This window comes from Scyliorhinus torazame, chromosome 16 (assembly GCF_047496885.1).
Source record: "Scyliorhinus torazame isolate Kashiwa2021f chromosome 16, sScyTor2.1, whole genome shotgun sequence".
NCBI classification, from domain to species: Eukaryota; Metazoa; Chordata; class Chondrichthyes; order Carcharhiniformes; family Scyliorhinidae; genus Scyliorhinus; species Scyliorhinus torazame.
Genome location: NC_092722.1, coordinates 32,139,196 through 32,166,665, shown reverse-complemented (window position 1 = coordinate 32,166,665; position 27,470 = coordinate 32,139,196). Strand labels below are relative to the sequence as shown.

At 47.0% G+C, this 27,470-nt stretch overlaps 1 protein-coding gene across 3 annotated transcripts in view; it reads left to right on the top strand.

Annotated features, from left to right (window-relative positions):
- plod1a (procollagen-lysine, 2-oxoglutarate 5-dioxygenase 1a) overlaps window positions 1-27,470 on the top strand; it is a 46,846-nt gene that overhangs the window by 13,787 nt on the left and 5,589 nt on the right. For all 3 annotated transcript variants that reach the window (XM_072478175.1, XM_072478177.1, XM_072478176.1), the window contains exons 3-17: window positions 1,591-1,727; window positions 3,521-3,684; window positions 4,055-4,167; window positions 9,509-9,572; window positions 10,350-10,447; window positions 12,406-12,507; window positions 12,929-13,060; window positions 13,333-13,454; window positions 15,679-15,783; window positions 17,764-17,889; window positions 19,820-19,961; window positions 20,119-20,232; window positions 20,732-20,797; window positions 22,664-22,768; window positions 22,862-23,008. In XM_072478175.1, the coding sequence (XP_072334276.1) occupies window positions 1,591-1,727; window positions 3,521-3,684; window positions 4,055-4,167; window positions 9,509-9,572; window positions 10,350-10,447; window positions 12,406-12,507; window positions 12,929-13,060; window positions 13,333-13,454; window positions 15,679-15,783; window positions 17,764-17,889; window positions 19,820-19,961; window positions 20,119-20,232; window positions 20,732-20,797; window positions 22,664-22,768; window positions 22,862-23,008 (1,737 nt within the window). The remainder of the gene's footprint in view (window positions 1-1,590; window positions 1,728-3,520; window positions 3,685-4,054; window positions 4,168-9,508; window positions 9,573-10,349; window positions 10,448-12,405; window positions 12,508-12,928; window positions 13,061-13,332; window positions 13,455-15,678; window positions 15,784-17,763; window positions 17,890-19,819; window positions 19,962-20,118; window positions 20,233-20,731; window positions 20,798-22,663; window positions 22,769-22,861; window positions 23,009-27,470) is intronic.

Below are 27,470 nucleotides of genomic sequence, written 5' to 3'. Positions count from 1 at the left end.
ATGTTAAGTCATAAGATAAGACCCCAAGGTGTTGGAGGTAGTATATTGGCATGGATAGGCTAATGGGCATAAACAGCGAGTGGGATAGGGGTTCTTTTTCAGGTTGGCAACCTGTAACCCGTGGGGTTCTACAGGGGTCCGTGCTGGAACCGCAACTGTTTACAATATAAATGATGAGGAGGAAGGAAGCGAATGACTGGAGCCAAATTTGCAGACAACATAAAAACAGATAGAAAGGTAAGAGAGGGGTAGAGTTTGCAAAGAGGTATTGATAGGTTAAGTAAGTGGGCAAAAAGTTGGCAAATGGAGTATAATGTGGGTAATTGTGAAGTTCATTTTGGAAGGGAGAATAAACAAACAGAGTATTATTTAAATGGAAGAAAGCTGCAACACCAAAGGACTTGGGAGTACTTGTGTACAAAACAAACAAAGCTAACTCACATGTGCGGCAGGTAATCAGGGGGCTAATGGAATATTGGCCCTAATTTCAAAGGGGTTGGATTATAAGAGGGGGGAAGTCGAGCTGCAATTGTACAAGGTACTGGTGAGACCACATCTGGAGAACTGTGAGTAGTTTTGGTCCCTTTATTTAAGGAAAGATATTATTTAATTGGATGCGGTTCTAGAAGGTTCACTAGGATGACCTTAGTGTGGAGGGATAGTATTATGAGCAAAGGTTAAGCAGGTTGGGACTCTATCTAATTGAAACATATGGAATTCTTAAGGGCCTTGACAGGGTAAATGCTGAGAGGATGTTTCCCCTCTTGGGAGTGTCTGGGACCAGAGGGCATAGTCTCGGAATAAAGGGGTGCCAATTTAAGACGGAGATGAGAAGGAATTTCTTCTCTCAGAAGGTTGTGAGTCTTTGGAACTCCTCGCCACAGAGAGCTGTAGGGGCAGAGTCCTTGTGTACATTTAAGGCTGAGATAGATAGATTCTTGATCAGGGAGGGAATCAAGGGTTACGGGGAAAGCGCAGGAACATGAATGTGAGGAATGCCAGATCAGTCATCATCCTATTGAATGGCGAAGCAAGCTCGAGGGGCTAAACGGCCTACTCCTGTTCCTATTTCCTGGGGATATGTGGTTGGGAAAGGGATGTTTTCAGAATTGTTGGATAAATCCTGGCTCCAAACACAGGCTCTGTTAGTATCAGCTGTTTGAGAGTTGTGCAAATGTCTGGCAGCAGCACTTTAAAAGTGCAATAATCCAACAAAGAAATCTCAGCCAGGCTCTTGTGAAATGGCTAGCACCCTGTGAGGAATTGCTGGTTGATATGTAACACAGGTCACATCTCCATTGGAACAAAGTACAGTACTTCTAAGCTCAGCCTTTGCACCCTTCCTCCCCCAACCAGGGGTCGGAAATGAGAGAAAGCTCAGACACCCCTACTGCCTTGACAGACAATTTAGAACAGGTCTTAAACGAACAGTTTCAGAACACTTTAGCTGACGTCTGCTCAGCACTGAATCCCTGCTCTCAAAATGTGGAGTGGCTCATTCCTGGCCTGGCATTTGAAGGCAATTAAATATTTGCCTTGTTCCAGCTCTGGGTGTTTAACTGTTGGAATTGTTCCTTTTTGTGTTTCCAGGTATTGGGTCTGGGGGAAGAGTGGACAGGTGGAGATGTGGCAAAAACCTCAGGAGGTGGACAGAAAGTACGGATGCTCAAGCAAGCCCTGGAATTGTATGCCACCAAAAAGGAATTTGTTATTCTGTTTGTGGACAGGTAAAGTCTTGTCTTAAATAAAAGCAAATTACTGTGGAATCTGAAACCAAAAAGAAAATGCTGGAACAGCTCAGCAGGCCTGGCAGCATCTGTAGGGAGAGAAAGGAAAGTGAGAATGAAAGATGAGTCATAGCCACAGAAACCCAGGGAAACGGGGTGCTAACAGCCACAGAAAGCAAGGGGAAAGAGGGGGAAGCAAAGGCCACGCTTCTGGCAGGGAACATCCTGGAGCTTACACAACTTAATGACCACAATAATTAAAAAAAACAGAACATGCTGGATAAATTCAGCAGATCTGGCAGCATCTGTGGAGAGAGAAACACAGTAAATGTTTTGAGCTCATCGACCGTTCTTCAGAATTAACAGGTCAATGAGCGTGGCCTTTGCTTCCCCCTTCCCCTCCCCCCACATCTACATCTGTCACAGTTTACCCTCTGATGTTGGATCTCTGCAGTTTGGCCTTTCACACCTTTTGTTCTCTCTGGGGACTGCCATTGGCACACTTTCCCTTGGTTTCTGTGGCCATTAGCACCCGGTTTCCCTGGATTTCTGTGGCTATGGCTCATCTTTCATTCTCACTCCACAATATAAATATTTCCCACTTTCTCTATCTTTAGCTTTGTCAAAGAGTCACCTGGGCTCGAAACATCAGGGGCGAAATTCTCCGGAAACGGCGCGATATCCGCCGACTGGCGCCCAAAACAGCGCAAATCAGTCGGGCATCGCGCCGCCCCAAAGCTGCGGAATGCTCCGCACCTTTGGGGGCCGAGCCCCAACCTTAAGGGGCTAGGCCGGCGCCGGACGAATTTCCGCCCCGCCAGCTGGAGGAAAAGGCCTTTGGTGCCCCGCCAGCTGGCGCGGAAATTACATCTATGGGCGGCGCATGCGCGGGAGCGATAGCGGCCGAAGACGGCATTCCCGTGCATGCGCATTGGAGGGAGTCTCTTCTGCCTCCACCATGGTGGAGATCGTGGCGGAGGCGGAAGGGAAAGAGTGCCCCCACGGCACAGGCCCGCCCGCGGATCGGTGGGCCCCGATCGCGGGGCCAGGCCACCGTGGGGGCACCCCCTGGGGCCAGATCGCCCCCCCCCCCCCCCCCCAGGACCCCGGAGCCCACCCGCGCCGCCTTGTCCCGCCGGTAAGGTAGGTGGTTTAATCTACGCCGGCGGGACAGGCATTTTAGCGGCGGGACTTCGGCCCATCCGGGCCGGAGAATTGCGGGGGGGGGGGGGGCCCGCCAACCGGCGCGGCACGGTTCCCGCCCCCGCCGAATATCCGGTGACAGAGAATTTGGCAACCGGCGGGGGCGGGATTCACGCCTGCCCCCAGCGATTCTCCGACCCGGCGGGGGGGTTGGAGAATCTCACCCCAGCTCTTTTCTCTCCCTACAGATGCTGCCAGACCTGCTGAGATTTTCCAGCAGTTTCTTTCTCGAGCCTTGTCTTGTGGGGCTCTTCCAGGACAGAGTGGGGCTATGAGGCTAATCTCGCAATGCAGGGTGGGCTCTGTCCGTCCTCTCGTGTGTGTGAAAGATCCCAGACTACTATTCTGCAGATGTTCACCACTGTGTCCTGGTCAATATTTATCCTTCAACCAACAACACTGGAACAAATGACCTCCTTACACATTACTGTATGTGGGTGTTTGCTGTGTGCCAGTTGGCTGCCATCCTTCCTGCATTGCAAATGTTATTGCACTTCAAAACCAGTTAGGGACACCCTGAGGTAGAGCGAGGTGCTATATAAATGCACGTCTTCCTTTCTTTCACTGCCTAATCTTGTGATGTTTTGCAGTTATGATGTCATATTTGCTTCAGGGCCTGAGGAATTACTGAAGAAGTTTCATCAGGCAAAGCACAATGTGGTCTTTGCTGCTGAGGCTTTTATATGGCCCAATCGCCATCTTGAAGTCCAGTACCCTCATGTACGGGATGGCAAACGATTCCTCAATTCTGGAGGTGAGTTTCAGTGTTTAGCCTCCGAGTGCACTAGGCACACCGTAAGATTTGATTTGTATCTCTATGTAAAGCAGCTTGTTTGTGTAATGCTATGTATGTGCCTCCATAAAACAACTTGTGCTTGTACAGAAATGCATGTCGAGTTTCTATGTGTGAATGAGGTTTTGTGTGTTTTGTATGCATATGTGTACAGGTGTCTGCATTGATGTGTATCTGTATTCAAATAGGTGTTCACAAGTTTGTCCCTGTGCATATTTAAAGCAACTCTGTGTTCCTTTGTTCCAATCCCTTTGTAATATTGGGTGAGGTAGGATCAGGATTATAGTGCAAGGGTATGATGTAACTTCATAAATTCTTTTGGGAATTTCAGGATTTATTGGCTTTGCTCCGAATGTTTACCAACTTGTGGAACCCTGGGATCTACAGGATAAAGAAGATGACCAACTCTTCTACACAAAAACATACCTGGATCCGGCAAAGAGGGTAAGGAATGGGAGGGAATCCTGAAAGCGTTACAAATGTGTTGGGTACAGAACGTGTCTGTAAAGGAAGTTTTCTGTATGTGAACAGCAAGTCTACCTACTTGTAACTATATACATATCTACGTAAATGGGTACAGGCAAGGAGTTACCACCGTGTCTACGTTTTAATACCTTTCTGGCCAATAACACCACACTTGACCTCAGCTGTGGATCACTGTGGGGCGGTTGTGTACTCCGTCTCATTAACCCCGTAAATACCAGACGCTTAAACTACACCTCCCCATGTCTTTATCCCATGGATATGGAATTACAGGAGTTTACTTCAAGTCTTGCAATGATATAATTCTTCTGTATTTCTCTTATTGTTACAGCATTAATGCTATTCCAATGTTATTTATATTACATCTTTAGCCTTAAAAACATTCACAATACCTCCTCTGTTCTTTATGATAAAGGTTCAGGTGGTGTGGAGGCCTAATAACCCTTCCACATCTCCTTTACCATATGGTCAGGAGAGTGACAGGCTCTGTTTGCTCTGGTTCTTGTTGCCTTGGAGGTTGGACTGGCATTTGAGTACACTTTCATTCTTTTCTTCCATTGCTGAAAGCTGACCCATGCCTGCAGAGATGGACTGACATTTTTTGGGGCCCCACACTCTCCCACTTTGCAGGGACCCCACATCACGCCCTGCCCTCTGGTGACACGGCAGCCTGCCCCAAATTATGTCAAGCCCTGCCCTAATGACATCATGCTCCACCCCCAATGTCGTCAATGCCCCCCTGACCCTGCCCACCCTCAACTCACATAATGCAAGCCACAAAAACCCTAAATCACTGCTTAACTGCTTTAGTGCTCTTTAATTTATGAAAACAATCCTGTAATTGATTAATTGAAATCTCTTGGGCTACCAGACCAGATCCCAACATTTGTTAGGATACTGGACACCAACAATTTTTTTGAATTTGTGAAGCTGAGTAAAGGATACTTCACCCCAGGAGTGATGACTCTGACCAATAGGTTTCTCTTATGTTAAAACAAACTTTGGATTGTGGGACAGAACCGGAGCACCCGGAGGAAACCCACGCAGACACAAGGAGAACATGCAAACTCCAGACAGATAATCACCCACGGCTGGAAACAACCCCGGACCCTGGCGTTGTGAGCACCAGTGCTAACACTGTGCCACCGTGCCGTCCCCTATTGTCAGCATGACAGTAGAGATGGTCAATATTGCGTTCTGTGTCTCTTGAAGAGAACCAACAAGAACTGGCTGATGAGCAATGGGATGGAGAAATCAGCCGATGCTGTGAACCTGAAAAAGTCCAGGGCAGCAAGAGAAAATACTCCAATGAAGTAGAGTGTCCATCCCAAGTCTAATATCAGTGGCTATGCTGCAACTGTCTGGCAGGATTCTGTCCTTTGTCCAGAAGAGAAGAGACTTTCTGAAGGTCCGTATTGAGAGCAACAGAGGTGGCAGTTATTAACTGGATATAACTGTCTGCATGTGACCACCAACCATTGTATCAGACTGGCAAATGTTCTCTTTTGAAGAACAGAATTTAGACTGGAGAATATGGCAGAGATTTTGATTTTCTTGCTTCATCAATTGTTTGCGATCCATGGCAATTTAGATAGTTTTTCTTCTGCACTTTGTTTTCACAAAATCTCAATAACATTATCATAGGTAAAATCTTGTACGGATACATTTTCAACAGTCAGTATTGCTGAACTTGTCAAATGTTCCTGACTCATCGTACTACAGAATGGCAATGTGGAATGTGAGGGGGTTAGGGGGGGGCCGGTGAAGAGGTTGAGGGTCTTTACATATTTAAAGAGCTTAAAGGCCGATGTGATGCTGCAGGAGACCCACTTAGAGTGAAGGACCAAGTGAAGCTGAGGGTTGGGTGAGTTAGGTTTTCCATTCGGGGTTCGATAGTAAGGATCAGAGGGTAGCGGTATTGGTGAGCAAGAAGGTGAGGTTTCAGATGAAGAGAATGGTGGCGGACCAGCAGGGCAGGTACGTGATAGCAACGGGAGCGGTAGAGGGGAGGTTGGTGGCGCTGGCGAGCATATATGGTCCCAACTGGGATGATGTGGGGTTTGTGAAGAGGGTGCTGGGTGCCATTCCAGATTTGGAAACCCACAAGATAATAGTGTGGGGGGGGGGGGGGGGCACTGTCCGTGTGGAGTTTACACATTCCCCCTGTGTTTGCGTGTGTTTCGCCCCACAACCCAAAGATGTGCAGGCTAGGTGAATTGGCCATGCTAAATTGCCCCTTAATTAGAAAAAACGAATTGGGTACTCTAAATTTATTTAAAAGAATAAAAAGAAATTTAAATTGATAAGAGGAGATGCTGAAGGTACGCGGGGAACCCGGACCCGGCCCTCTTGGCTAAGAGGAAGGAACTTAAGGCGAAGTTCGACCAGTTGTCCACGGGGAAAGCGGTGTGCCAGCTGAGAAGGGTGAGGGGGGCAGTCTATGAGCATTGGGCGAAGGCAGGATGTATGTTGGCCGGCCAGCTCCAGAGGGAGATGGCGGCAAGGGAGATGGTCCAGGTGCGGGATAAGATGGGGAAGCTGCTGGTGGCCCAGGTTGGGGGAAGAGGACAGGGCAGGCTTGGAGGGGCCGGTGGGGGAGCAGGAAGTGAAGGAGATGATTGGGAGGATGTAAAGGCAGTGGGACCTGACTGGTGGAATTCTATAAGAAATTTAAGGATAAACTGGTGCTGCTGATGGCGGGAATGTTCGAGGATGCGGTAGGCAGGGGTGTCTTGCCACAGACGATGGCTTTGATTTCCCTGCTGCTAAAGAAGGATAAAAGGACCCAGTGCAGTTTCGAGATTTTGCACCGAAACGTTTGGTGGATGTTGTTGCTGAGGATGTGTGTGCAGTTTGGGCACTGCTTAATACTTCAAACCTTTTAAAGTAAAATGCCAAACTGTCTTTTTGGTTAGTTTCTTCCTCTTGCCTCTCCTTCAGCTTTCTGCGTTTCCGACTGCCAGATTCATAGGGCTTCCCGGCAGCAGGTATTCCTTGTGACATCTATCCAGACCTCGCAAGGTGTTGCAATCAGGATCACGCCAACAATAGGCGTGACCAAGCCTCGCACACCTAAGTCAGTTTTAAACCCACTTAAGTGTGCTCACCCGTGATCTACCGGGCGCCCAGCACCTAACGGCCTCCCCAGGGAGTCCCTAGCTGGGCGCCGTTCAGTACTGGTCCACACAACACCACCTGGGGGGTCTTCCGGGCCTTCAGCAGCCCTTGGATGGTCAGGGACAGGGCAGGGTGGCTCTCTGGCCCGCTCACTGGAATGTGGGCATCTTGGCACTGCCATCCTGGCAGGAGCAGTGCCAGGATGGCAGTCCCAGGGTGGCCGGGTGGCACTGCTAATGGTCAGGGCCTGGGGGAGACACCCATGAAAGGAGGGTGGAGGGGGGTATGAAGGGTGGGGGATGCAAGGTGGGTATGAAGGGGCCTCTGGAAGGTTGGGGGGGGGGGGGTGAAGTGTATGCATCCTGGAAGTGGGGGAGGACAAAAGGAGGTGTGCGAAGACCAGAAAAGGTGGGCCCCTCAGCGACCCCATAGCGAGATGTCATCACTTGGGGGGTTGAGGGGTAATGTCCATGTGTGTGGAGGGTGACATCACCCATGGGGAAGGATTGGGGGGGCCCACAAGCCCACTTAAAGATCACGGCAGCTTTCAAAATGATGGCCTAACCTCTGAGGAGCCGGTCTGGCCAGCAAGTTCAGCTCGCTGATGTGTAACTAGATAGTGGTGGGTGACTTGCTCACAGAGCCGGCGGGAAACTCCCAGCAAAACCCGCCACAAATGATACTTAAAAACTTTTCCAAAATATTGCGCCCATAATGTCTCTTCATATTGACTGATCTGTCTTAATTTCAACAAATATGATTTTTCAATAATTTTCTTTTCGCTCCTCAACCCTGGACTGGGGGTCGAGCCAGCCGTGAAGCTGCTCCCTTCGATGACCTAAGCTCGCATGGGTGTCTCACTGGCTGCTGCTGCTGGCTATCTGGTCTGGCCTCTGCTCTTGCCCTCGCTGGTCTGGCTGCAGCTGAGCCCTCTCACTCTCAACCCTGGCCCCTGGTCGAGCCGCCCCGCTTCTTCCCGAAAACACCTGTCTGGCCCTCGCACCTCCCAACTGCATACACCTTTCGCTTGGGTAGCTGAGTCTCGAGCCTCACCGACTGTGTGTGCTCCTGGCTGGCTGCCTGGCTGCTGCTGAGTGCTGGCTTTATCTGGCCTACCTTTTTGTGGTTGGTTGCCTGCCTCCCACCCTCCCTCCTCAGCCCTGGGCTGGAGGTCAACAGTCACCGTGCTGCTTCCCTCGAAGGCCGATGGCTCGTTCCACCTCCTCGCCTGACTGAAGGGGCGTTCCCATGCTTGCCAGTTTTGGCGGGTTTTGTAAAATGGCGAGGCTGCGCTTTTGGCTGAATTTATTTTAAACAATGGCTGCATGGGTCAGCGGGCTGCCAACTTGATTTATTCAGTGATGTCGAGTTGCAAGTGGTGAGGTGTTTAAATTAACCCCTTGCTTTCAGTTTAAGGATTCAGACAGTCGTGAGGTTACTGAGAATTAAGTACGGTAATTATTTTTAAAAACATTCTCTCTTTTCTTTGGAACTTGGTGGCCATGTGTTGAGAGTCGGTGAGCAGAATTAATGATGGGTTTCATTCAAGTTGCGCTTCTGACTGAATTAGCAAAAAGGGCTTCTCGGGACTGGCTGCAGCCTGGAAGTTAAAAAGACACACCCTTACAGGCTATGGGCTCTGCATGCTGAAGCTGGATGTCTCCGGGAGAGTCTATGGAGTCTTCTGCTGCAGGGAGACATGTGCTTTTAGTTTCCAGGCGCTTCTGTCTGGGGCTTTCTCTGGTAAATTTTCTCTGCGTCTGTAGCTTTAGTTGGGTACTTCTTTCAGTACAGAATCCGTGGAAGAATTTATTTGAAATGAAATGAAATTAGGGTTAGCAAGACTTCATACTCTTTTTTCTAATATGTGAACAGCAATTGTTTTTATGTGAACAGCATGTCTATGCATGCAGTAAAAGGTACAGGCCAGCAGCTAGCTCCATGTCTAATGTGTCTCTGGCCAACACCACACTCACCCTAGCTCTGGGTCATGTGCCTCCTTATTCAGTCTCACATTAACCCCGTTTTTACCAGACCTTTACATTATGGAAAGAGTATAGAATACAGTGGGTAACAGTGGAGCATTGCAGGTTACAGTCAGTAATATTATAACCAGTAATTCTCTGTCCATTCAGGCAGTGGGATCCTCCTGTTCATGTTTACCTTATTTCTACTATTTCTGCAGGCAAGTTTGAATATTACCCTGGACCACAGGTGCCGGATATTCCAGAATTTGAATGGAGCACTGGGTAGGTGAGGGTTCTCTCCTCCTCCTCCTCTCTCTTCCCCCCTCCTCCTCTCTCTTCCCCCCTCCTCCTCCTCTCTTCCCCCCCCCCCCCCCCCCCTCCAGTAAATGTCACCAGGAAGTAAATGTCATTGTGGCTGCCTGAGATGCTGGAACAAATATGAATTGTGTCGGTCAAGTTACCAATTTGGGCAGAGCTGTCCTGGTGTCAGGCTGCAGCTGACAATGGAGTTTGGCTGCCTATATGTCGGCTGCCAGCAAAGACTGAGATTGCAACTGAGTATGTTTTCTCCTCTCAGTATACAGAGAGCTAAATACAGAAAGCACTGGAGACGGTTGGCGGGTGAGACTAATGTCTGAGGTTTTCTCTCCAGAGACAATCATTGGTGTTTCCAGAACTTGACTTTATTTCAGATTTCTTACATCTGCAGTTTTGGACATCTAGGCTGGAATTTTCCAGCCGTTGGGATTCTCTGTTCCCCCCGGCAGCATACCTCCGCCCTAGGGTTTCCCGGTGGCGTTGGGTGGCTTCGATGGGAGACCCTATTAGACAGCAGCGGGAGTGTAGAATCCTGCCGCCAGCGAACGGCACGCCACCGAGAAAAACGTGGCTGGGGGACCAGAGAATCCAGCCTTTTGTTTTGAGGTGGCGGCTTTAATAACTTATCTTTAAGGGAACTAAATTAAAGTAATGGATTAAGAGTGAAGGTTCCTTCTGTAGAGAAAGAATTTAGTTGTGTACAGACTTTCTCTCATTTGCTGGTCTCTCTCTGATTGGCAGATGAAGTGGTTCTGAAATTTGAGGATAATCAAGTGAGAGCACGAAACATGGCATTTAACACTCTGCCTGTCATCATCCATGGAAACGGCCCCACAAAGGTAGGTACGGCACTGTGGTCATGATCAAAAATTCATTGCAGATTAAGACGGACATTCAGACCATCTAGTGAAATTCTAACATCCTGCATTGTGGCATTCAATTGCTTCTTACGTGTTTCACACTCTTTCTATTAATGATTTCCTGTTCAAGACCCTGTCTGCCCAATGTAAGATCAGGTTCAAATCTGGGCAGGTGGGATTCCGGGGGGAATGCTGTCCATGCTATATTACGTCCCCCTCTCCCCATCTCTGCAATGTGCCCCCCACCCCCTCACCTAGTGCACTCCTGCCCCTGCCCTTCCCCCATCTTAGAACCGGGCCTGAGAGGATGGGGGTGGTGGTTGTGGGGGGGCACAGAAAATTATGGCCCATAAATAATAGTTGGAGTGGATTTCAATCGGAATTTCACTATTAACCAATTTCACTGACTTTTTGAAGGAGCAATATCAATCGGGGATAGTGCAGTGGTATACATTAATATTCAGAAGCTCACATAAGACAAGGCATGTCAAGTCAGGGGCCTGAAAGTCGAACAGACTTAAAGTTGGCTACAAAACAGAAAACAAAGGCTTGTAACAGATAAAGGAAGTTTCTCAGATTGGCAGATAGGAAGTAATTTCCCACCGGGATCTGTGCTGGACCTACTATTGTTTACCATACATAAATGATATAGACTTGAGAATTGGAGGTATAATGTCAACATTTATGGATTTTACCAAATTGGGGGAGATGACTCATTCTTCGGAAGACTGAATTAAAATGCAAGTAGATGTAAACAGGCTTGCAAAGTGGATGGATAAATGGCAAGTGCAATTCAATTATAACAATGTGAGAGATGGTTAATTTTAGTACGAGAAATAAGGAGGCCACTTAAAGGGAATGGTATAACAAAGATCTTGGAATATAAATCACTAAAGGTAACTACACAAATTAATGAGACCAATGTAAACAAAATGCTTCAGTTTTGGAAAAATAGAATAGATAAGTAGGGAAGTAATGTTTAAGTTCTATAAACTTGATACAACTCCACTTGGGAGTATTGAGTGCACTTCTGATTGCCGTACAACTAAAAGCATATTGAAGCATTGGAGAAAGTGTCTAAAAATTTACAAACATGTTACCAGAATTGAGGGAGTACAACAATCAGGAAATACTAAATGGGCTGGTATTTGTAGCTGGAGAAAACAAAACTAAGGGAAGACCTGATAGAAGTACTTAAAATTTTGAAGGTATTTGGTAGAGCTTTGGGGTAAGAGCAGGGTAATGGTACTAAATGGATCAATTTTATCAAAAGAGCTAACATAGGCTTAATGGCTGAATGGTCTCCTTCTGAGCTGCACTTCTATGTAATTCTGTCTGTGATATTACCATTCATTTGCCTCTATCTCAATTTGTTGTCATACTCACTCACAATGTCCCTTTCATTCTTGGCATTTACTCTCTTTCACTGTGTCCGTCACTTTCTCTGCCAGTCATTCACTTTCCATCTCTCTGCAGTTCTTTCTCTGTCAGTGTCACATTCTCAATTTGTCTCTCTTCTTCTCTTGCTCCCTCCTTGTACCATTGCCGCTTTCTCTGACGCTGCCACTCTCTCACTTGATCACATCTCTGCCTCTCACTCTCGTCTACTATTGTCCCTATGCCCTCTCACTCATTCACACACTTATCCCTCACTTTCACAACTCTGTTTCTACTCCCTGGGCGTGTTTCTCCGTCCCTGGTGCGGCACACCATCAGGATTCCCCGTTTCGCCGGCTGGTCAATGGGGTTACCCATCGTGGGGCAGCCCCACGCCGTCAGGAAACCCCCGAGCTGCTGGCAAAACGGAGAATCCCGATGGAGAATTTAGACCCGTCTTTCATTCTTACCACTATTCTCTACCCCTTTCTCTTACTCAGTCGCATGCACTCTCTGTTTCAATCAGATTATTCTAACTGTTCAATTTCTTTACTTTTAAGATGCAGCTGAACTACTTGGGGAACTACATTCCAAAGGTCTGGACCTTTGAAACTGGCTGCACAGAATGCGAAAAAGACACAATAAGTTTGGAAGGAAAGAAGGTGAGAGATCCTGGTTCCTTTTCTTTGTATGTTGCACAGATGCAGCTGAGTGAGCCGGTACAGGAAGTGTTTCCTCCTCCCCACAGTGTCAGTCTCAAGCACTCTTATGCCTGGGCTTGATAGTGTTGATGTCCATAGGTTCAGTGCGACCTGGGCCTTATGGTATTGATGCTGCAAGGCTCAGCAATCTGGAGTAGATATATTTCTGAGGTCTCCGCACAGAGCCCATCCAAGAGATAAATCTGGCAATGAATTGCACATTCTCAGGATCTGCAATCCCGATTTAATAATAATAATCTTTATTAGTGTCACAAGTAGGCTTACATTAACACTGCAATGAGGTTACTGTGAAAATCTGTTGATAATTGTGCAAACTGGTGGGTAATTTTATTATTTATTTGGTTTTTTTCCTCCTCTTTAGGACAGCGAGTTTCCCACCGTCCTCATTGGGATCTTTATTGAGCAGCTGACGCCCTTTGTAGAGAATTTCTTTGAACGTCTAGTGAATTTAAATTTCCCAAAGAAACAACTCCGAATCTTCATCCACAACACGGTGAGTGCTGGAGATGGGGCTAGTTCCAGCCCTGCTATTTCATATTCTGATCTTTGTACCCTGCTTTTGGCATCCTTGCCTTGCTGAAAAGTGGAGACAGTTCTGAGCCTTCCCTTTGTTTACTCAATTATTCCTGTAACATTCTGTAACCGCTGCCTGATATTCTGATTGATTATGTAGTTGGAGGAGATTCAGCATCTGCTGGAGCGGGACTGTCCAATTTGAATTTGTTCCATTATACTGAGACATTCCCTCTCTTTTTGTGTTACCAGCAAACCCACCACGAGCAGCATGTGTGGGAGTTCATAAAGCAATACGGGGACGGGTATCAGAGTGTGAAAGCAGTTGGACCCAATGAGGAGATCGCCACTGCAGATGCTCGGAACATGGGGATGTGAGTAACGACGGCTGACAATTAGAATGGAGTCTCATGTCATTCACTATCATGACACAACGTCTGCTGTTACTCAGTGGATTTCTCTCTTGCCTCCGAGTCAGATGGTTGTGGATTCAAGCTCCAGAGACTTGGCCCCATAATCCAGGTTGATAGTTCGATGTGCACTGAGGGAGTGCTGCACTATGTTTTAGGATGAGATGTTAATCTCATCCGAGACCCAATCTACCCTTACAGTTGAGCATAATGGATCCTACAGCACTACTTTGTAGAACAGGGAATTTTCCCCAGTGTTCTGTACCAATATTAATCGCTCACACACTCACTGTCACTGAAACAGATTAACTGCCCATTATCTCATTGGTGTTTGTGGGACCACAAGCAAATTGGCTATTGTGGTTGCTACAGTACAAAAGTGACAAGCCCCCCCCCCCCCCCCCCCCCCCCCCCCCCCCCAATCTTCACTGGCAAGACGCCCCTCCTCCCCCACTTTAACTGACAGGTTCCCCCCCCCTTTACCTTCACTGGCAAGTTTCCCACCTCTCCACCTTCCCAGGCACATTCCGCCCCCACCCCACCCCCCACCCCGTCACTGGCCAATCTGGCCCTTCAAAGGCACAAGCCACCACCCCCCCTCCAGTCACCCCAATAACAGGAATTGCCCCACCAATGGGGCTCCCAAGAGTACCGGCCCCTGGTACAGTCCCTGGCACAGGATGGCACTGCCCAGACATAGCCCCTCTGCCCCAGGAGCTGTCCTGCCTTGGCGCCCTTGGTGGGATCCCCTTCACTAAATCCCTTTCTTCTGAACTGTTGTAAACCTCACCAATGTGATTTGAATATTCAGTGAGGGGTGGGGGGGGGGGGGGGAATCATGTGGAAGGGAGGCCCGGTAATATTATCAAAATGTATCAAAATCCATTGAAATGAGGTTCCCGCCCCTTACATCACCGGTGATGGATGGGAAAATCGGGAAACAAGATCTCAAGCTTCCCGACTCTTGCAAGATTTTGCATCCAATGTCGTCGTTTACGCTTGCAGTAAACGCGGGCGCACTATCACCCCCTGTGAGTTCCTCTCATTGTTGTGTTAGTGGTTTGTGGATGCACAAGTGTGTGCATTATTGTGTCATGGGGCTGGTTTAGCTCACTGGGCTAAATCGCTGGCTTTTAAAGCAAACCAAAGCAGGCCTGAATCACGGTTCAATTCCCGTACCAACCTCCCAGAACAGGCGCCGGAATGTGGCGACTAGGGGCTTTTCACAGTAACTTCATTTGAAGCCTACTTGTGACTATAAGCGATTTCCATTCATTTCATTTTCATTTCATTTCATGCTGTACATGTATATGTATACATATACACATTGACTTTGTGACCGTGTGTGTTACACACATGTGTGTTCAATGCTGACCTCTTATGAGTCCCATACACCCTTTGCTCCACCACTGATGCCCATCCTTTCAGCTGTCAAGGCCGTAACCTCTGGAATTTCCTTCCTAAACCTCTTCACCTCTCCCCCTCTTGCTACCAGGACTTGATGGTCTGAGTTATAAGGATAGGCTGGGACTTTTTTCCCTGGAGCGTAGGAGGCATAGGGGTCTATAAAATAATGAGGAGCATAGATAAGGCAAATAGTCAACATCTTTTCCCAAAGGTAGAGGAGTCTAGAACTAGAGGGCATAGGTTTAAGGTGAGAGGGGAGAGATACAAAAGAGACCAGAGGGGAAATCTTTCACACAGAGGGTGGTGAGCATCTGGAATGAGCTGCCAGAGGCAGTGGTAGAGGCGGGTACAATTTTTTTTCCTTTAAAAAACAGTTAGACAGTTACATGGGCTTGGTGGCAGGGATATGGGCCAAATGCAGGCAAGTGGGACTAGCTTAATGATAGAAACTGGGCGGCATGAACAAGCTGGGCCGGAGGGCCTGTTTCCATGCTGTAAACATCTATGACTCTTTACCTCTCCATCTCCCCCTCTCCTCCTTTAATATGCTTTTTAAAAGCTACTTATTTGCTAAACTTTTGTCACCGGTTCTAATATCACCTCCTTGGACACGGTCAAATTTAGTCTGATTCAGCTCCTGTGAAGCACCTTGGGATATTTTACTACATGAAAGGCACTATATAAATGCAAATTCCTGTTGTTATTGGTGTAGCTGATTGTGTGAATTGGAACTGCTGTTTGTCAAGGCTGTAATTAGTTTTGTACGATTGTTTGACTTCAGTGACCTGTGCCGGCAAGATGTGACATGTGATTATTACTTCAGTGTTGATATCGAAGTTGTCCTGCAGAATCGTGACGTCCTGAAGAACCTCATAGAACAGAACAGGTCAGAACAAACCCTTCACACCCAGTCCCTAAATTGTTGATTTCTGTCAGGAAGGACGGGCGAGAGATGTATCTTAAAGTACAGAAAACAAGAACATTAGGTGGACAGACTGAGCAACCTGGTTCCAGTTCCTCTCATAGGTAGAACTAAAAACAGCCTTGTGTGGAATCATCAAAAATCCAGTTTATCATGTTCAAAACAGGAACATCAGCTGATAGCATGGTCTTTGGTACCGTGTACACGATCTTATCAACAGTACTGGATTCATCAACTAGACTAGGTGTCACAGGATGAAAAGGGGTCTTATCTCAATACTTAAATGTTCTTCATTTATTTGAGGGTAATGTTCCCTCTGGATTGTTAGGCCATGTATTTCCTGTATCCAAGAGATCTGTTCTGTCCTAAGACTTTCCTCTGCTCTTCCCCAATGACCATGCTGAGGGGAAAGGAATTAAACTCTCTCAGGATCGGGCCGGCACGGTGGTGCAATGGTTAGCACTGTTGTCACACGGCGCCGAGGTTCGATCCTGGCCCACTGTGTGTGGAGTTTGCACATTCTCCCCGTGTCTGCATGGGTCTCATCCCCACAACCCAAAAAGATGTGCAGTGTAGGTGAATTGGCTACAGTAAATTACCCCTTAATTGGGAAAAAAAGAATTGGGTACTCTAAATTTATTTTTAAAAAAACTCTCTCAGGATATCAACTGAGGCCTATAAGCCTCATGCATGACGTGAATGATTTATGTGCCATTCATTAACAATGACCGGGACAGAACGGTGGTGCAGTGTTTAGCACTGCTGTTTCACAGCGCCAAGGTCCCAGGTTCGATCCTGGCTCTGGGTCACTGTGTGGAGTTTGCACATTCTCCCAGTGTTTGCATGGGTTTCATCCCCACAACCCAAAGATGTGCAGGATAGCTGGATTGGCCACACTAAATTGCAATTGGAAAAAATGAATTGGGCACTCTAAATCTTTTATTTAAAAAAAACAATTACCCTGTCCTCAAGGTACAGACCAGAAAGGTGAATAGGATGCATCCTGTACTTCTGTATAAACAAAAAAAGTTCCAAACCGGAAACCATATAATTCAGGCAGAAGTGTAAATTACATTTATTGTTGAATAACCTGCAGAATAATAAAAGTACTTTAATGTTCAACCACACCTTAAGCCATTTTCTGGAAACATTCGAACAAAACATTTTAAATTTGCAGAGTATGGTTGGATTCCTGAAACAGATGTTTTTGTTATGTGGAAATATGGCCAGAACTAATAAAAACTGCAGTAAATTCAGGTACAAAAGATAATCGAAAAGGATAATGGAATGAAAATAAGTAGATGCAAGCTCAATTAATAATTTGACATTTTAAATTGATTGATATTTGCTTGACAAAGGTGTTGGGGTACAGGTAGCCAAAGTGGATAAATGGAGTTAAGATACCGAGTAGCTGAGGTCTCAATGAATGGTCCAATAGGCTCGAGGGGCGAAATGGCCTCTCCCTGCCTGCATGTTCCTGAGTAAATCTGGCCCTGAAAACCTCTCACACCTGAGAAAAGGCTGATCTGAAGTAACCCAAACTCTTGTGAACAACCTTGATGATCAATATTAATTATTTCTATCGCCCCCGTGGACGGGAGGTGAAGAGAAGTGCCTTCATGGAGGGTTACAACATTAATGGGTAACCTTCTAGACACTTATAAAATACTCCGTGGAATAGAAGTGGATAATCTTGACATTGTTGAATCAGGACTGGAATTAGTGTTTGCTACTATAACCTGGGAAACAGATAAACAAAATAAAAGTATAAGAATTGATGTAAAAACAGCATATTTGGTTTTAGAGTAGAATTGGAATTGGGGGCCGCATTCCTTCAGATATGGAAGTTTATAGTAATCGCTGACGAATTATAAAGGTTGTTTCATGTGCAGAAATAGCCCCAACTGTATGATGCATTGTCATTAATGACCTTGGTCTTTGTAGATCGGTACTGGCACCTCTGATCAGTCGCCACAAGAAACTGTGGTCAAACTTCTGGGGGGCACTCAGTGTTGATGGATATTACGCCCGGTCAGAGGATTACGTGGATGTTGTTCAGCGACGGAGAATGTGAGTGATGCACAATCAATTACTCTCAAGACAAGGTGAGGCATAACTAATAGGCTTTAATCTGCTAGAACTCTTCCCCAGCAGATTCGATACAGAAAGTGAAGGCTGCTGGGACAGCACCGGTTCTTATACTCCGCCTCTCAGGGCAGAGCTATGTACAACAGCCAATGGTAGACTCCTGGGTCTAACCAATGGTCATCCACCTCTAAGGTACCGCAATACCTGGTATTACCACATTGAGCATTAACTTTTCAAACCTCTTGGGCTAAATCGATGGCTTTGAAAGCAGAACAAGGCAAGCCAGCAACACGGTTCAATTCCCGTAACAGCCTCCCCGAACAGGCGCCGGAATGTGGCGACTAGGGGCTTTTCACAGTAACTTCATTGAAGCCTACTTGTGACAATAAGCGATTTTCATTTCATTTCAAATGTTCCATTCGGCAGCATGGTGGCGCAGTGGGTTAGCCCTGCAGCCTCACGGCGCCGAGGTCCCAAGTTCGTCCCGGCTCTGGGTCACTGTCCGTGTGGAGTTTGCACATTCTCCCTGTGTTTGCGTGGGTTTCGCCCACGCAACCCAAAAATGTGCAGGGTAGTTGAATTGGCCACGCTAAATTGCCCCTTAATTGGAAAAAATGAATTGAGTATTCTAAATTTATTAAAAAAGATTAAAAAAAGAAATGTTCCATTCACACATTGTCACTCAACCCCTGAAGACACAAAACTACCTCAATGCACTGAAAACCCGTGTGTCTTCTCTCTCGACGTGTCAGCCTGATAGTGGCACTATTTACCTTTACGTTTTGGGCAGCATTTTGTTCTCATTGAGTTGAAGGATGCTGAAGATAGACTCTATTGCACATGCGCCACACAGACTCTGACACAGGGTACTGTCTGAGCAACATGTCTTTATCACACTGACTTCAGGAGTAGAATATTTCCAGCATCGATCTTCTTTGGGGCTTCATTTTGCTGCAAATCTGTGTGTGGGAAACTCGTGACGTAGATCCATGTCAAGCTCGCTCCTCATTGGATGATTGCTGCTGATTTTAGACCCACTCCAAACTCATCATTGAACCATTAAGACTGGTGGAGAACGATTTTCTTCCCATAAATCTGGGTTAGATTTAAATCCATGTCCCAGAGGTGAGCAGAGATCTTAGGACTTGGCCATTCCTTCATCATCGCTGGGTCAAAGTTCTGAAACTCCTTCCCCTGCAGCATTGTGGGTGTACCTACACCACACAGGTTGTAACGGTTCAAGTAGGTAGCTCACTGCTATCTTCTCAAGGGTAAAGGAATGGGAAGTGAATGCTGGCCTTGTCAGTGTTGCCTATATCATAGAATAGACTCCCTACAGTGCAGAAAGAGGCTATTCAGCCCACCAAGTCTGCACCGACCCTCTGAAAGAGCACCATACTGATCCCCACCCTATCCCTCTAACCCCACCTAACCTTTGAACACTAAGGGCCAATTTAGCATGGCCAATACACCTAATCTTTGGACTGTGGGAGGAAACCAGAGCACCCGGAGGAAACCCACGCAGACATTGGGAGAATGTGCAAACTCCACACAGGCAGACACCCAAGGCCGGAATTGAACCTGGGTCCTTGATGCTGTGAAGCAGCAGTGCTAACTACTGTGCCACCCTGAATGAATGAATATTTTTTTGAAAATAGGCTGGTCCTACAGACGATGGTTTCACTATTACTGGATAGTGAGGAAATGTAGCAGTTTCCCCAGTGGGACAATATTGGTACTATTTGCAGCACAGCCATCATTCAAAGAAAATCCAGGCAGGCGGAAGAAACCAAATAGTAGCTGATGTTGTGATTTGACATTCGTGTATCTTTTCAGTAAGGACAGTGAGCTGATTAATGTGCCAATGTTTTAAATTGTTTTCTGAGATTAACGTGCTCTTAATTCTGTGCAGTGGTCTCTGGAATATTCCGTACATCTCCAGCGTGTACCTGATTCAAGGTACTTTGCTGCAGTCAGTCCTGGCTGAGAAAGATCTCTACCATGCTAGTAACCTGGACGCGGACATGGCTTTCTGTCATAACATCAGGGAACAGGTGAGAATGCTGTTTCTCTCGGGATCGAGCGATTTGCCAGAGCATCTTCCTCTGGAGAGATTGTACGTGGGAAATGCTGATGGATCCCGCCTCTTTGGCAGGGATTAGAAGTTCTGGTCTCCGAGTGTCAGGATTAATCTACACTTTGATTTTGCAGGGAATCTTCATGTACATCACCAACAAGCTTGAGTTTGGACGCATTCTCTCTGTGGCGAAGAGTCATACTGACCACTTGCACAATGACCTATGGCAGATCTCTGAAAACCCACAGGTACATTAATGGTGGTTGGCGGGGGGGGAGGCATTTGGTGGGAATCCTGAAGTAGAGCAATGGGAATGACCTAGATTGTTGTGTGTGACGCACCGTGAGGTGCCAGCAGGCCTGGGTTACTTCAGAGTTCCAGTCTGGTCCAGTGTTGAGCACAGTAGGACACTAAAATGTGGAATGATTCCTGGTGTAACTAATGGCCTCTAAAAATGCAGGGGTAAGGAAGAAGAAGCAATATATTCTAGTCCATTGTTCAAATAATTGTGCTACAATTACTGCAATATTTATGTACTTTCCTTTTAAAAATACCAACTGAAATCTTGACAAAAATAATATTCTGATGCAAAAATTCAGACCTCAGTTTATTTTATTGATCTCTGACTAATTGTTCAGGACAATGTTGAGGGTCCCAGTTGCTCACTTTGATACAGAGACTAAAGGCAGTGAAAAAGGAGCAGGTAGGAATGGTGTTCTGTTCAATCTCCCTTCTGATGTGTTGCAGGATTGGGAGGAGAAGTACATTCATGAGAACTACAGCTCAATCATGGAAAAAAAGATCCTTTTACAGGTAAGGACTTGGTGTGTGAGTGAGTGCATGAGCTATTGCAGAACCAACACAAGGACTCTGGGTTCTTGCTGATCCAGCCTGCGATAGATTTTAATAGCTTGCTATAATCATAGAATCCCTACAGTGCAGAAGGAGGTCAGCCGATCCGTTGAGTCTGCACTGACTCTCCGTAAAGAGCATCCCAACCCAAGCTCACTCCCCCGCTCTATCCCCGTAGCCACACCTAACCTTTATGGACACTAAGGGCAATTTATCATGGCCAATCCACCTAACCTGCACATCTCTGTACTGTGGGAGGAAACCGGAGCACCCGGAGGAAACCCACGCAAACTCCACACCCGCAGTCACCCGAGGTCGGAATCGAACCTGGGTCCCTGGCACTGTGAGGCAGCAGTGCTAACCCCTGTGCTGCTCTAATACAGGGTGTCCTTGGGGGCAAAACGGATGCAATGTAATCCGGTTTTGCTGCCAGCTTGCAGCTATATGCTGCACTAAGATCAGCAATTGGAGATGGAAACTCTTTGTGAACTCTTGGTTTTTCAGCACACAAAAGGCCTTGTAGTTTTTAGAATTGAGCGTGATGGTCACGTATAATGCTCATGTGTGACAGTAGTGTCTAATAGTAACAATGTATCGTGTGATGATAACTCTGCAGTGCACTTCAGCAGTGAAGTGTTGTTCATATAAGGAGTGGTTGAGGAATCTGGGCCTGTTCTCGTTAGAGCTTAGAAGGATAAGGGGGGATAGAATCATATCCCCACAGTGCAGCAGGAGGCCATTCGTCCCATTGTGTCCGCATCAGCCCTCTGAAAGAGATCCTACCAGACCCAATTCTCCAACCTATTGCTGTAACCCCACCAAGGGAAAATTTAGCATGGCCAATCCACCTAACCTGTACATCTTTGGACTGTGGGATGAAACCGGAGCACCTGGAGGAAACCCACGCAGACATGGGAGGAACATGCAAACTCCACACAGAAGTGGTCCGAGGTCGGAATTGAACCTGGGTCTCCGGCGCTGTGAGGCATAGGTGCTAACCATCCCGCCCCTTATTGACACTTACAGGTCTTATTGAAATTTACAGGATACTGAGAGGCCTGGCAGCACAGTGGTGCAGTGGTTAGTGCTGCTGCCTCATGGCGCCGAGGTCCCAGGTTCGATCCCGGCTCTGGGTCACTGTCTGTGTGGAGTTTGCACATTCTCCCTGTGTTTGCGTAGGTTTCGCCCCCACAACCCAAAAGATCTGCAGGGTAGGAGGATTGGCCACGCTAAATTGCCCCTTAATTGGAAAAAATGAATTGGGTACTCTACATTTATTTTTAAAAAGATTAGTGAGAGACCTAGATAACGTGGACGTGGAGAGGAAGTTTCCACTAGTAAGAAAAACTAGAACCCAAGGCCACAGCCTCAGACTGAAGGGACCATCCTTTAAAAAAGAGATGAGGAATTTTGTCAGCCAGAAGGTGGTGAATCGGTGAAACGCTTTGCTGCAGAAGGCTGTGGAGGCCAAATCACAGAGTGTCTTTAAGACAGAGATAGATAGGTTCTTGATTAATAAGGGGATCAGGGGTTATGGGAGAAGGCAGGAGAATGGGGATGAGAAACATATCAGCCATGGTTGAATGACGGAGTAGACTTGTGTCCCGAATGGCCTAATTCTGCTCCTATGTCTTATGGTCTTATTGTGAGGGTCTCTTGTGTGAAGTGTTGGTCTGGCGAGGGTGTCACATGACAGCTGCATGAACACAGAGCAACATGGTCCAGCCCACAATAATGCAGGAGGTGGCTGTTCAACAGACAAACAGGCTGGCTGTATGTTGCAGATTCCAAACCATACATTTGCTTCATGTTGCTGTTATTTTACAGCCTTGTCCAGATGTTTACTGGTTCCCTATTTTCACTGAACGAGGCTGTGATGACATTGTTGAGGAGATGGAACATTTTGGAGAATGGTCAAGTGGAGGAAATAAGGTGAGAGCATCAGGGATTAAAGATCAGGTATTACTACAGCATATCCAAATGCAGCTCTTAACTATTATAAACATTTTCTTAATCTCTTCCCAGGACAAACGGATTCAGGGCGGCTACGAAAATGTACCAACCATTGACATTCACATGAATCAGATAGGATATGAGAGAGAGTGGCAGAGGTTTTTAAGAGAATATATTGCACCTTTAACAGAAAAGATCTACCCTGGCTACTACACCAAGGTCAGTCCTACTGTCCACTTCAGCATCCTCCAGTCCACTCTTGTAATCGGACAGTTTTTTTCCTGCTGCAGTGCTGGAGTAACATGACCACCAGCGTTAATATCCACTCAAACCCGGTGATGGTGGGAAGGTGGGTCCATTTTAATCTCCCCGGAGATTGGCAATGTTACAGGAACATCAATCAGTAGGTCAAGACAGAGTCTGTGGTTGTGCTGCCATTAAAACCAGGGATAACCAAGAGGCCAGAATCGGCGGAGCACAGAAATATCAGAAGAGATCAGAGAGCTAGGGAGGGATGAGGAAATGGGGGGGGGGGGGGGGGGAATGTGAAAATACGAACGGGAATTTTAAAATTCATGTGTTGCCTAAATGGAAGTCAATCTAGATCGGCAAGCACAGAGCTGATGGGTGAATGGGTTGATCCTAGTTGGCACGTGGACCGCAGAGTTTTGGATTAGCTCACGTTTATGGAAGATGATAAGCTGGTCGGGAAAGCACTGGAATAGTCAAGTCTAGAGTTAACAAAGGCATGGATAAGTGGCTCGCAGGAGTGGAGATGGTCAATGCTATTTATGGTGGGCAGTCTTAATGGTGGAGCACATCTGTGGTCAGAAATTCAGCTCAGACCCTCATAGGACACTGAGGTTGCAAACAGTCTGGTTCAGCCTTACACAGTCATCTGGGGGGATGTGGAGTCAGTGTCTAGGGAACAACGTTTGTGGCAGAAATTGAAGAAAATTACTTTGGCCTGCCCAATATTTAGTTACAGAGAATTTCTGCTCACCTGGTACAGTATGTTGGATGAGCCCAGTATGTAAAATCAGAGACTCTGGAGGAGTTGAGAGGGGTGGTAGTGAGGTAGAGCTGAGCATCGTCAGCATACATGTGAGAACTGTTATGTTTTCAGATGAAATTTCCAATGAGGAGCATCTGGTTAAAAACTAAGAATTCCAAGGAAAGATAAATTGATTTTCGTGATGCTGATCGTCAGATAACACGGGCAAACAGGTGACATGGCAAAGACCAAAGTTTAGCTTTCTGTAGATTATCCCTGAGGGTTTAGTGACAGAAAGAATGAATTGAAGTAAAAGGGACAAAAATGTGATTAAACTATTTAAAGCAGTTCCTAACCGCTTCCTTAACTATGATATGTTTTTAAATGTGACAAATGGAGCAGCTCAGAGTGAAAATGTTTCAGTTTCACAGTCTCCCCGTCAAGTGGTGTGGACATTGAGGTCTGATGTCCGGTGTTGAATTCTGAGGTTCGAGCATGAAATAAAACGTGTCGCAGCATGTGCACTTACATGGTCTACAACAGACATACATTCCTCTAAGTCACAAACATCCAATGGGAAAGCCGAATCCACCATGGCTAACAAAATAATTTAAAGATTGCATTAGAAATAGTAAGCCTCAGGGTTGAGAGCAATTGGCATCAAAAGATGTCAGAGAAACTGATAAAGGGGAAAGAGAATATGAATGCAAGCTGGTGAGAAATATCAAGGCAATCTATAAAGGCTTCTTTAGGTATGTAAAAAGGAAAAGATTATCCAGGACAGATGTGGGCCCATTACAGGTAGCGACAGGAGAATTTATAGTGGGGAACAGAGAAACGGTGGGGAAATTTAACAAATTGCTTTGTGTCTGTCTTCATTGAGGAAGATACAGACAATCTCCAGGAATATTAGGCAGCCAATGAACTTGTGAAACTGAGGCACTGAAATAAATTTAAATTAATAAAACAGATAGTACTTGAATATTTAACTGGATTGATGGTTGATAAATACCCTGGACCAGATGATCAACATTCCGGAGTGCTGAAGGAAGTGGCTACAGAGATAGTCGATACATTGGTGGTTATCGTTCAAAATCATACGGACCCTGGAAAGGTTTCTGCAGATGAGAAAGTAGCAAATGTAACCCCGCTATTTAAAAAGGGAGGGAGAGAGAGAATGGTGAACTAGAGACCTGTAGCTTTGACATCAGTAGGAGGGAAAATATTAGAATTTAGTATAAAGAATGTGATAACTGGACACTGAACGTAATGGTAAAACTGGACAAAGTCAATGTGGATTTATAAAAGGGAACTCATGGCTGGGTTCTCCGGCCATTGGGATTCTCTGTTCCCACCGGCAGCGCATTCCCGCCCGTGGGTTTCCCAGTGGCATGAGGTGGTTTCAATGGGAAATCCCATTGACAAACGGCGGGAGTAGTGAATTCCACCACCTGCGAACAGTGTTTTGAGAATGTTACTTGTAGCACAGAGATGGGAGAACCAGTGGATGTGGTGTATTTGGATTTTCGGATGGTTTTTGAACCACACTGGAGGTTCGTAAACCAAATTAGAGCACCTGGGATTGGAAGTAATATGCTAGCATGGAATGAGAATTGGTTAATGGAGAGAAAGCAGAGAGTAGGAATAAACGGATCATTCTTAAGATGGCAGACTGTTACCAGTAGGACAAGGATCAGTGCTAGGGTCCCGGCTGTTCACAATTATAGAAATAATTTGGATGTGGGGATCAATTGTAATATTTCCAAATTTACTGATAACACAGAATTAGGTAGGAACATCAGGGGCGGGATTCTCCCCTACCCGGCGGGGCGGGGGGTTCCGGCGTAATGGAGTAGCGGGAACCATTCCGGGCCACCTTTAGGGGCCAAGCCCTCACCTTGAGAGGCTAGGCCTGCGCCGGAGTGCTTTCCGCTCCGCCGGCTGGCGGGAAAGGCCTTTGGCGCCACGCCAGCCGGGGCCGAAAGGTCTTCGCCGGGCGACGCATGCGCGGGTGCATCAGCAGCTGCTGACGACATCCCCACGCATGCGCTGGGGAGGGGGTCTCTTCCGCCTCTGCCATAGTGAAGACCATGGAGAAGGCGGAAGAAAAAGATTGCCCCCACGGCACAGGCCCGCCCGTGGATCGGTGGGCCCCGATCGCGGGCCAGGCCACCGTGGGGGCACCCCCCCGGGGCCAGATCGCTCCCCCCCCCCCCCAGGAGCCCGGAGCCTGCCCGCACCGCCTTGTCCCGCCGTTCAAAAGGTGGTTTAATCCACGCTGGCGGGACAGGCATTCCAGCAGCGGGACCTCGTGATTCCCGCCCCCGCCAAATCTCTGGTGGCGGAGACGGCGGGGGCGGGATTCACGCCAGCCCCCGGCGATTCTCCAACCCGGCGTGGGGTCAGAGAATCCCACCCCAGGTGTGGGGTTGCAAGGAGGTTTCAAGTTTACTTACACCGGCTGAGTAAATGGTTGATGGAATATAATATGAATAGGAGTGAAGTTGTTCACTTTGGTAGAAAAAAAAACAAAGACAGAACATTTCTTAAACGGTAAGATGTTAAGAAATGTTGGTATCCTTGTTCATAATGAGGGTTCACCAGACTATTCCCTGGGATGGTGGGATTGCCTGAAGGGAGGAGATTGAGGAAACTGGGCTTGTATTCTTGAGAGTTTCATAGACTAAGAAATGATCTAATTGAAACTTACAAAATTCTTATAAGGCATGACAGTGTGGATGTGGATAGAATGTTTCCCTGGCTTGTGAGTCTAGAACCAGGGAACATAATCTCAGAATAAAAGGTCGGCCATTTAAAACTGAGATGAGGAGGCATTTTTTCACCCAAGGGGTAATGTATCTTTGCAATTCTTTATCCCAAAGGGCTTTAGAAGTTCAATCACTGAGCATGTTCAAGAAATCCATCGATAGCATAGGAAAGTGGCAGTGAGATCGATGATCTAACTGAATGGTAGTGCAGGCTTGACGGGCTGGAAAGCCTACTCTTCTTCCTTTGTTCCACACCTTTCCAGGATCAAAACAGTTAACCCTGGTCAGACATATTCCTGGAGGTTTCATTATGCTGACTACCGGAATCCAACCGCCTCAAGCAGTCAAAAACAGCTGTATACCATGTCAAGGAGTAAACATCCACCCTGACTCAAAATACACTGTGCCCATCGCCCCCCCTACTCAAAATACACTGTGCCCATCGCCCCCGCTTACCCAAAATACACTGTGCCCATCCCCCCTACTCAAAATACACTGTGCCCATCCCCCTTACCCAAAATACACTGTGCCCATCGCCCCCCTTACTCAAAATACACTGTGCCCATTGCCCCCCTTACCCAAAATACACTGTGCCCATCGCCCCCCCTACTCAAAATACACTGTGCCCATCGCCCCCCTTACACAAAATACACTGTGCCCATCGCCCCCCTTACTCAAAATACACTGTGCCCATCGCCCCCCTTACCCAAAATACACTGTGCCCATCGCCCCACCTTACCCAAAATACACTGTGCCCATCCCCCTACTCAAAATACACTGTGCCCATCCCCCCTTACCCAAAATACACTGTGCCCATCGCCCCCCTTACTCAAAATACACTGTGCCCATCGCCCCCCTTACCCAAAATACACTGTGCCCATCGCCCCCTTACCCAAAATACACTGTGCCCATCGCCCCC